The 11,051-nt window shown below is 40.0% G+C and overlaps 1 protein-coding gene across 1 annotated transcript in view; it reads left to right on the forward strand.

Annotated features, from left to right (window-relative positions):
• The window catches only part of EIF2AK3 (eukaryotic translation initiation factor 2 alpha kinase 3), an 87,628-nt gene extending 77,109 nt beyond the window's left edge, over window positions 1-10,519 (forward strand). Inside the window, exons 15-17 of the mRNA XM_066268540.1 lie at window positions 2,653-2,754; window positions 7,182-7,244; window positions 9,343-10,519. Coding sequence (XP_066124637.1) covers window positions 2,653-2,754; window positions 7,182-7,244; window positions 9,343-9,549 — 372 coding nt within the window. The 3' untranslated portion in view covers window positions 9,550-10,519. The remainder of the gene's footprint in view (window positions 1-2,652; window positions 2,755-7,181; window positions 7,245-9,342) is intronic.
• The last annotated feature ends 532 nt before the right edge of the window (window positions 10,520-11,051 follow it).

The following is an 11,051-nucleotide window of genomic DNA, read 5'->3' on the forward strand; positions in this document are numbered from 1 at the left end:
TATGAAATGTAGCTTTTAAAAGTCTCTCAAAATACTTGGGCTGTATGAATTGTCTTACCCAAGACTCAGAAGCTGTACTAAGACATTATTTAAAAATTTTTTAAATCATACCTAAAGACGTCTCTTTTTGGTAATGACAAACATGTTTTTTAAAAAAGAAAAAGAAAAAGCCTGGTTTTTCTCAGTACACCTTTAAAGGTTTTTAAATTGTTTCATATCTGGTCAAGTTGAGATTTTTAAGAACCTCATTTTTAATTTGTAATAAAAGTTTATAACTTGATTTTTTCAAAAAAGTCAACAAACTGCAAGCACCTGTTAATAAAGGTCTTAAATAATAAAAAAAATTTTTTTTAATCAAAACTCTTAATTTTGTTCTAGGAGAAAATGAATAGAGACCACAGTTACTTTGTTCTTAGTTGCAATTACCAGGAAATACAGACCAAGTTCTAGTATTACACAGTGATAAAACAATCAACTTAAACTCTGAAAGAGTTTATTTTTTTTTATTTTTTATTTTTTATTCATTTTAGGAGAGAGGGGAGGGGGGAGAAGGGAGGGGAGGGGAGGGGGAGGGGAGGGGAGGAGAGGAGCTGGAAGCATCAACTCCCATATATGCCTTGACCAGGCACCCAGGGTTTCGAACCAGTGACCTCAGCATTTCCAGGTCGACGCTTTACCCACTGCACCACCACAGGTCTATGGCTGAAAGAGTTTATTATACCCACCCACTCCCCAGCCTTGAGATTTGTACTTAATTTCTTATTTTTTAGATGTTCTGTAAAGATCATTTTGTATTTGTTTATGAAACTGCATTTGTTATTTAAATGTATTTAACAGTGCTTTCCCCCTTGTTATATGTTAATCTATGCTCAATGTAGGGACCATGGAAAATATAGGAATGTATAAAAAAACCCCTAAAAATCACTTACTAAAACACTAACGTGGTCACTAACAGGTGCACACACATCCAGGTAGAATTCCTTTCAGTCAGTTATTTTCTTTTATGTAACACACACACATACACATACATCTTAAAACATTTTTATACGTGCCTTATTTTGGAGAACAACATTGGGATTCTACTCTGTAAATTTTTGGATATAATATAAAAATATAAGCATTTCTCACATTATGAAGTGTTCTTGGAAAACCTTTTTGGCTACGTAATATTCTTTCTGCTAATTTATTCAACATTTGTTTTGGACATTTTAGTTACTTATAAATTGACTGTTGTGAATACCACTTAGATAACTACAGCTGTGCACACGTCTGTGTCCACATTTCCATCTACCGTGGCTGGGTGGATATAATTAGGGCCATCCAGTGGGAGCAAACATTTATCGCCACCTGCTTTTTATGAAGGTGTGTTAGTATATATTCTCCAGATATGTATGAGGGTGTCCTTTTCATTGTAGCCTATAAGTTCTGTTTTGCCAGTTTTCTTTGAATACTTCCCAAACCCCAGGGATAAGAAGTAAGGGAAGAGAGCCCTGACAGGTAGCTCAGTTGGTTAGTGTCATCCTCATATCCAAGGTTGTGAGTTCATCCCTGGTCTCTGCACCCACAAGAATCAACCAATCAATGCATAAATAAGTGGAACAACAAATGATCTCTCTCTCACTCTTCCGTCCCTTCATCCCCCTTCCTCTGTCTCTAAAATCAGTCAATAAATTAAAATTAAAGTCAGGAAAGAGCAGAAGGTGATGAAGCTGATGTCCTATATTCTGTTAAGTTCAGAGGTTGGCAGCTGTGGGAGTAGCCAGGGAGGCAGGGGTCAAGTGCATTCAGAGAGAAGGCTGTGGAGGGTTTGTCATCCTGTCTGCTACCTGTGACACCCCCCCCCCCCCCAATGATGTGCTGGTGTGGTGCATTCCCAGAGTGACACCTTCTTTAGTTTTGTCAAATGTCAATTTATGTAATTTTCATGAATAGGGGGGTTCTACTGAGTGCCCCTGCTCCCTCCCTTTTAAAATGAATGAGGCTTTGTTGAAGAGTATTTGAGCTGTAATTCATCTGTTCACTTTAACAAATAAGTATTTCTTGAGGGCCTTCTCTGTACTTAGCCCAAGTGCTGGGTGGTGGGGATATAACAGCAGCAGGGCCCTTCCCTCCAGGACTTCCTCTCCAGTTGTGAAGGCTAGGAAATATGCACATGAAAAATACAATTAAGAATGCAAAATAGTTTATAATTAAATGCCATAATGAAGGCTAATCACAGTTGATTAGTGGTTTGGAGTAATGAAGATTTTCTCATAAAAATGGGTGAGGACTAAGAAGATTAGAAATGAGAGATCTGCTGTAGATAGTGTTCACTTTGAAAAACCTCACCTCAGGGGTTTGCCAAGCAACCTTTTTCTGGCTCCCACAAGCTTTTTCAGCATTTCAAGGCACCAGGTTTCTGCCAGGCCTGTTTTACTGATGGTATCTCAGAGCTGTTCCTGGCGTTCTTTCTGTGATGTTGAGTAGTATAATTACTCCTACTGCAGCAAGTTGAAGAGAAGAGGCTTGCAAGATTCTTAATTGTTGGCTAACATTTTTACACTTACAAGAAGTGACTAAGTCGGCTTTGGAATTCACCAATGAATGCCAGTATTATCTATTGTATTATCTCTGTTACTTTTTTCTAATATCTGTCCTTTTGTGGAATTTCAGATTCATGGAAGCAACTACTCTCATAAAGTGGACATCTTTTCTTTAGGCCTCATTCTGTTTGAGCTGTTGTATCCATTCAGCACTCAGATGGAGAGAGTCAGGGTAAGTTCTCCCTGCCTCTGAAAAGGTGGGAAAAGAAAATATTCTTAAATCTACAAAGAATAGTTTTAAAAGGAGCATAAATTATTCTTAATACCAGCAGATTAGTTAACTAAGAGTGAAAGAGGTCCTGTGAGCCTGTGGGGAGGATTTGTATGCAATTTACTTTCATTTAAAGCTCAGTCTTTAAAAACGTTTTGTTCCTTGTTAACTAAAATTCGTCAGAACTTAACAGTATCTCGTACTCAGTAAGTTTGTAGTTAGTGCAAAGCCAGGGCAACCTCAGGGTGATGGGGTGGGGTAGGGAGGGAGCGATGGTGGCCAGGGCCAGTGGCCACACACTCATATACCTACAAGCTGGCAAACTAAGCATAATTAAATGTTTTCCCTCTGAAACCGTGACCATGGCTTCTCAGATAGACAGCACTGAACTGTCTTCTGAACCCAGGCTTGGTCACATCCTTCCCAGCTTTCACAAGCAGGGGCCTCAGCTTGTCTAGCTGTTAACAGCCCCAGGTACTTCCACATTCCAAATATTATCACCCTTTCTTTATGGGCTTTAGACCTTATCTATTGATTCCTGGCCAGGGTGGAAGAGGATGTCAATCTAACATAGCCAAAGGGCTCATGTCTTGTAAACATGAGGACCTACCAAAATTGGTCAATTTCAGAATATCCTAAAAGCTCCCCAAAACAGGTATTAAATAGGTCCAACATATATTAAGGATCAGGACTTCTATGGCATCAAAGGACCCTATTAAAAATGTAAAAATATAGTCTACAGAATGGGAGAAAGTGTGTGTAAGTCATATTTCCCATAATGTTCCAGGGTCTAGATAGAATATGTCAAGAATTACCACAATTCAACAGCGAAAACACAATCCAATTAAAAAATGAGCAAAAGACTGAAATAGACATTTCTCCAAAGGTTTACAAAAGACCAATAAGCACAACATTGTTACGGAAAGGCAAATCAAAACCACAGTGAGATACTAATTCACACAGTGGGATGGGTATAATAATATAAGAAGCGTTGGCAAGATGTGGAGAAATTGGAGCCCTCATGTTGCTGGTGGGAATTTAAAATGGTACAGCTTCTGTGGAAAACAGTTTGATGATTACTCAAAAAGTTACACAGATAATTACATATTGACTCAGCAGTTTCACTCCTAGGTATACGCCTGAGAGAAATGAGCACACGTGCACACAAAAGTTTGTACACGGATGTTCCTAGTAGCATATTCACAATAGTCAGAACGTGGAAACAACTAAAACAGCTGATGAACGGCACAACAAAATGTGGCATACCCACACAATGGAAAGTTCTCCAACCAGAAAAAGGAAAGGGTTTGTGTGCTCTAGCGCAAAGGAACTGTGAGCACATGGTAGTCAGTGAGAGAAGCCAGACAGGAAAGGCCATGTGTTGTGTGAACTCATTTACATGAAATACCCAGAACGGGCAAATCTAGAGATGGAGGAGATTAGTAGTTGCCAGGGGATGGGCTTAGCAGGGGATGGAGAGAGAATGCTTAGTGGATATGAGGTTTCCTTTTGGGTGATGAAAATGTCCCCGAGTTAGATAGTGAGTGGTAATGGTTGTACAGCATGTGAATAGAATAAAACCCACTGAGTTATATATACTTTAAAGTGGTCAAAACAGTGAATTTTATTTTAATTTTAAAATGTAAAACAACAAAAAAACCATGCAGTTGTGTTAAAAAGTTTTGGTTAAATGAAGTCTATTTCTCTTGACCGGGTACATACTGTTCTATGCTGGATCAAATGTATTTGCACTTTTTCTCCCTGCTACAGTCCTTTTTTTTTAATTAATTTATTTATTTTGTATTTTTCTGAAGCTGAAAACGGGGAGGCAGTCAGACAGACTCCCGCATGCGCCCGACCGGGATCCACCCGGCACACCCACCAGGGGGTGATGCTCTGCCCATCTGGGGCGTCGCTCTGCTGCGACCAGAGCCACTCTAGCGCCTGGGGCAGAGGCCAAGGAGCCATCCCCAGCGCCTGGGCAATCTTTTGCTCCAATGGAGCTTTGGCTGCGGGAGGGGAAGAGAGAGACAGAGAGGAAGGAGAGGGGGAGGGGTGTAGAAGCAGATGGGCGCCTCTCCTGTGTGCCCTGGCCGGAAATCGAACCCGGGACTTCCGCACGCCAGGTCGACGCTCTACCACTGAGCCAACCGGCCAGGGCCTGCAGTCCTTTTTTTTAGAATGGCTTTTCTCGGTTGCTTATTTTCTATGAACCAGCTTTTCCCATGAAGGGCAAGGGGTCAGGGAGGCCCCTGCAATGGTGATAGCAGGAACTGAGAGAGCGAGCCCCTAGTCTATCCCCATTTTATAGTATAGAAATGAAAACCTTTTAATCCAATATACAAACAAGGAAGTCTCTGATACAAAGTCACTTATCTGAGGCATAATGGGATTCCTCATGAGAGTGCACCACCCCACATCATGCAATCAGTCAAGGGTGTGGGGAAAAGCTTAGTCTTAAAACCAAGCCTTAGGCTATAATGACCCTGCCTGCTTACAGCCTGTCCCCCCCCACACAATGCAAACTATAAGTGAGCAAACATATGTATCAATTTACAAACTTATTTGGCCGATAGATAGATAGATAGATAGATAGATAGATAGATAGATAGATAGACAGATAGACAGACACATACATACTTACATAGATTGATTTTTCTGGAGCTTATTCTCAAAGCTTTTGTCCTTCAATATGTTCTGATCCCCCACAGACCTGTAAGTTGTCTACCAAGGATGTCCTGCCTACTGTCCTGGTTTGGCCCCTTGTTCTTTAGATTCCATGTTTTCCCCTTTGCTTACAGTACTCTCTTGTTTTGCTAGAGCACATTCTAGTAAATTCTTCAGAAAGGATGTATGAGAGATACAGCTTTAGAGTTCTCAAGTGTGTGAAAATGTATTTTTTTCCATCCTGTTGGGCAGATAAAATGTATTATGCTCACTTTGTTAAAGAGGCGGTTGCCCAGGTGATATTAATGTGTGTTGAGAATTGTTGTAGCCTGAGGCTTGGTTTTGGGATTAAGCCTTTCCTACCCTTTTTGATGTAGGGCGGTACAATCCAATCATGCTTCAGAGAAGTGACTTTGTATTAGAGACTACCCTATTTTGTATATTGGATTAAAGGTTGTGAAGCTACACTATAAAATGGGGGCAGAACGGGACTTGGCTCTTGGTTCCTGAGGTTAGCATGAGAGAGCAGAGAGAGTAGAGCCAGCAGCAGAAGGAGGCCACGTGGAGTAGGCCAGGAGAAGCAGCCAAGATGGCGGAGTGCTGAGTGAGATGCCAGTTTGTGTAGAGTTTGTATCTGGCATAAGGAAGGAGATGGGGAACTGAGGAGAATAAGGCTGGTGAGCTAGAAACCTTTGATTCTAGGAAACTCGGATAAGTCAGTGGCTTTGTGAGCACTGAGTGTGACTGGGTTTTGGAGCCCAGTGTGTATTTTTACTTGCCCGCCGGGTGCAAGCTAGGATTAAAGGCTATGGCCCACCAGTTTTTGGCTCCGCTGTTTCTTTACCGACTGTCCGAATCCAATGCGAACCTGCATGGGCCGGGCTGCTGTGATGGTGGCCCTGGCTGTGCCTCCTGGCTTTACACATCCTCACACATAATTGATAAATTGTCCAGGTTCCAATTTTAGATTGAAATGATTTCCCTCAGAACCCTGAGGGCACTGACTCGTGGCCTTGTCACTTGCAGCACTGTTGTTGGGAATTCGACACCTATCTGGTGCCTAATTGTTTTATAAGGGATCTGTTTGACCTGTTTTATTTTTCTTTCTGGAAGCTGTTAGGACTTGACCCTCATCAGTGCTATTGTAAGAGTTAGTCCTTTCCTTGGTCTTTCCCTTCCACCTCCCACTTATGTGCTTAATACTTGGTGGGCTTTTTCAGTTAAAAGACAGGAATCCTTCAGTTCTAGTAAATTTCTTATATTATTTTTTAATAAATTCTCCAGTTTTCTGTTTTCTTTTTTTGGAACTCCTGACTTAATCTTATCAACATCTATTATAAATATTTTTTCTGCTATATTTCATCTTTCTGGCTTTTTATACTCTGCAAAAGTTCTTTAACTTGTTCCAACCTTACTAATTCCTTTTTATATTTTGACTGTCCAATTTTTACTGTCCACAGTTTTTCTTTTTTAATCACATTCTACTTTTTTACATGGATTTAGTATCCTCATTTATCTCTGAGAATCTTAGTTGTGTATATGTGTTATCAAGTCAAGAAAAGCTACTGACTGATGTTTTCCACCTGTTTAATATTTACCTTTTATCCTTAGTTTCTCTTTTAAAGTATCAAAAATATTTTTATGTTTAAATAGATCTATATATCAAAATAGATTTAAAGATGAGTAACATTTTTTTTCTTTTTAAAAATTTTTATTTTTAGATTTTAACTGATGTAAGAAATCTCAAATTTCCACCACTGTTTACTCAGAAATATCCTCATGAGGTTTGTATAATTCTCCTCTTTTATTTATTTGTTTAAATATATAAAATTGATTTTAGTCATCGATATGTTCTTCCACTTACTTCTGTGTTCATGGGTTGATTCTCATATATGTCCTGACCAGGGATCGAAACACAACCATGGCATATTGGGATGACACTCCATCCAAGTGAACTATGGGCTAAGGCCTCATCTTTTATTTTCTTTAGAATCATATGTAGAACATAAAGGGTCCTTAGCAGTCAGTTCATCAGTTGCCCCGTTTTCCTGATGAGGAAGCCAAAGGTCTGAAGAAGAAAGAGATCTGATCCAGGAACACACAACTTGTTAAATCAGAGACTGAGGCCGAGCCTTGGCCTGGCCTTCTGTGCCCTGTGCTACGTGGCGAGTTGTGTGTAGATGGTAGTGCCTTTCACTTCCGCAGGGCTGAGCTTCTAGGGTGCCCTCACAGGAACAGAGTCGCTGTTATCAGCAGGCCATTAATGCTTTATCTTAGCGAATTTGAGAGAGATCTTAAAAACTGGCTTCTTTAGGGAGAGGGGCACAATTTCCAATGATTATGTGTGTTGCAATGATACCACTCAGAGTGACACAGTAAATGGTTCAGAGTGGGAAGGGGAGATTTGGTATGTCTTGAATAGTAAAAATTATATGTTATGAACCTTTGAGATTTATTTATTTATTTTTTTTACAGAGGCAGAGATAGACAGGGACAGACAGGAACAGAGAGAGATGAGAAGTATCAATCATCAGTTTCTCGTTAAGCGTTGCAACTTCTTAGTTGTTCATTGATTGCTTTCTCACATGTTCCTTGACCTCGAGCCCTCAGCAGACCGAGTAACACCGTGCTGGAGCCAGCGACCTTGGGTCTAAGCTGGTGAGATTTTGACTCATGCCAGGTGAGCCCACGCTCAAGCTGGCGACATCGGGGTCTCAAACCTGAGTCATTCCGCATCCCAGTCCGACGCTCTATCCACTGCGCCACCACCTGGTCAGGCTTATTTTTGCAGTTTAAAAAAAAATTTATTTCGACCTCACCAGTGGTGGTGCAGTGGATAGAGCATCAACCAGGGATTCTGAAGTCCCAGGTTCAAAACCCCCGAGGTCGCCGGCTTGAGCGCAGGCTCGCCAGCTTGAGTTCAGGGTCTCTGGCTTAAGCATGGGATCATAGACATGACCCCAAGGTTCCTGACTTGAGCCCAAGATCGCTGGTTTGCGCAAGGGTCACTGGCTCAGCTTGAGCCCCCCATTGCCGTCAAAGCACATACAAGAAGCCATCAAAGTGCCACAACTATGAGTTGATGCTTCTCATTTCTCTCCCCTCCTCTTTCTCTCTTTCTCTTTCTCTCTCGCATGCCAAAAACAAACATTTCATAAAATGTTTCATCCAGAAATATTTAAAAATTTATACATTGATAAATCTTGAATTGAAGTAAATTAGACTTACCACAAATTAAAGTTTATCTTTTAGTATTATAAGTTCAATGAAGGATTGCATTAAAATGAATTTTATAATACAGAGTTACACTAACCTAAATGAAATACATTTTACAAAAGTTTTTTTGTTATATATTTTGAAATTTGATAATTCTATTCCCAGAGTGGCTCATAAGAATATTTTACATTAATAGGAGTTCAAAAAAAATTTTTAAGATGTTAGGTATTGACTGACTTCTGACATGATATTTTAATTGAAATTTTTATTGAGATGATTGTACACTCACAGGCAGTTATAAGATGAATTTTTTTTTAAAGTCAAATGATGTGTGTGTTTCAAGGATATGATTTAAAGGCTTTTATTATGTGTTAGAAGATAACAAGCAATTATCCACAGTGGTCCACACTTGTTAAAGTAAGAGTTGGCAGACCAGCCCCCAGGCCCAGCCCAGCCTCCCACCTACCTTTGTAATGAAGTTCAGGACACAGCCATGCCCATGTGCTTACACGTCGCCTGTGGCTGATCTTGTATTTTAGGGACAGAGTTGAGAAGTTGCGTCAGAAACTGGCTCGGGAGTTTAATTTTGCTTACTCTAGAGTTAGGGTACTATGTGCAGCAGTCGAAACTTGGCCCTTTTATCACAAAACACTTTTTATGTTTCAGCATAGGATGGTTCAAGACATGCTCTCTCCATCCCCCGTGGAACGGCCTGAAGCTACAGACATCATCGAAAATCCCATATTTGAGGACTTGGAGTTTACAGGAAAAACAGTGCTCAGGCAGAGGTCTCGCTCCATGAGCTCATCAGGAACAAAACATTCAAGACAGTCCAGCAGCTCCCACAGCCCTTTGCCAAGCAGTCAGCCTTAAGGTGACACAGAGTGGTCCCGTAGTCCACCTCCTAGAAGTGTGACTTCCAAAGTTGTGGACTTGAGGATTTTGTTCTTTGCTCGGTTTTATTTTGGACTACTTTTCTAAGTCAAATTTAAACCGAATTTTGGAGCATAACCTAATATGAGCCAACTCTTGATTTTTGCTACACTTGAGGAGAGAACCATCACTAAATAATCTGTTGATTCTTTTTCTTTGTTGGTCTCTTGAAACTGGCTGGCTAAACTTGATAGACCTCACCTTTTGCAGGTGGAAGCAGTCTCTAAAATTAATAGGATATTTTTATAGTATAGAATAATGAAAGTCCCTACATATGCTAACTGTATTGTTCTAGAAATATGCTTTCTAGATATACTGGTGATTTTGAAACTGATTTCCAAAAAAGCTGACTCTGTTTTTGTCCCTGGTGGGTAAGTTAGGAATCAGCACTATTTTGGAGGATAAGTAGCACAAATTGTACAATGGTCTAATATGTCCATAGCTAGTTTTATAGTGGCATTGATAGCATTTAGTAGCTGTATTCCTAGAGAGAGATCTAGAGAGAGTCTAAGGGCTTTTTGTACTTTCTCTCCAAAAAAAGAGGGAATAAGGCTTTTTATGTAAATTGGTCAAGAGTTCTGGTTTAGGGATGAAAAAAGGCTGTAGGAAGAAATGAATCATATATCACCCCTCACTTCTTTAATTATGGACTTTTTAACCTAATAAATTCTTAAGTGTCTTCTATGTAATTCTTTAGGTTGGTACTTAACCAAACCTGATTATAGGTAACAGTTTAATCATCTAACTTGCTAATGTGTTTTTATTTTTCACTGTAAATATGTTTATTTTTTATTTATAAAAATTCTGAACTCAATCCATTTGGGTTGGTGGTATATAGAACGCACTTAAGTGTGTTAACTATTGTGACTTCTTTCAAGTCTAAATGATTTAATAAAACTTTTATTAATTATTTATGATTGACTCTTATTTGGGGGAATTAGCCCCAAAATGGTAGTATTTCAAGTTTATAAAATAGGCTATGTCTAAGAAGGGTCATAGCACTACCTTCAAAGAAACTTATTCCTAACCTATTTCAAACAAGTGTCTTCTATGTTATATTCCAAAGACTTGTCCAGGGCCAAGTCGTTTTCACAACTCACTGTGCTCCTACTCTAGAGATGTTTGCTGAGCACCTGTTCTGTGCACACGACTAAGGACGTGAGGAGGACCTACCCAAAGGGCCTGGTGTGCGGGCTGTGCTGTGTGACAGCAGGTCTGATGGGAGCCATGTGGGGGCACATGCGAGCTGGGCTGGCTAAGTATAGGCTAGCTAGACAACATGCTATTAAGGGTCAAAGTGGAAGATTACAGTGGTACCTTGAGATATATATGAGTTTAATTCATCCTGTAACCGAGCTTGTAAGTCAGTCAACTCGTATATCAAACAAATTTCTCCCATTTAAAATAACTGAAATAGATCTAATCCGTTTTAGCCCTGTGAA

The sequence above is a fragment of the Saccopteryx bilineata genome, chromosome 3 (genome assembly GCF_036850765.1).
Source record: "Saccopteryx bilineata isolate mSacBil1 chromosome 3, mSacBil1_pri_phased_curated, whole genome shotgun sequence".
Lineage (NCBI taxonomy): Eukaryota > Metazoa > Chordata > Mammalia > Chiroptera > Emballonuridae > Saccopteryx > Saccopteryx bilineata.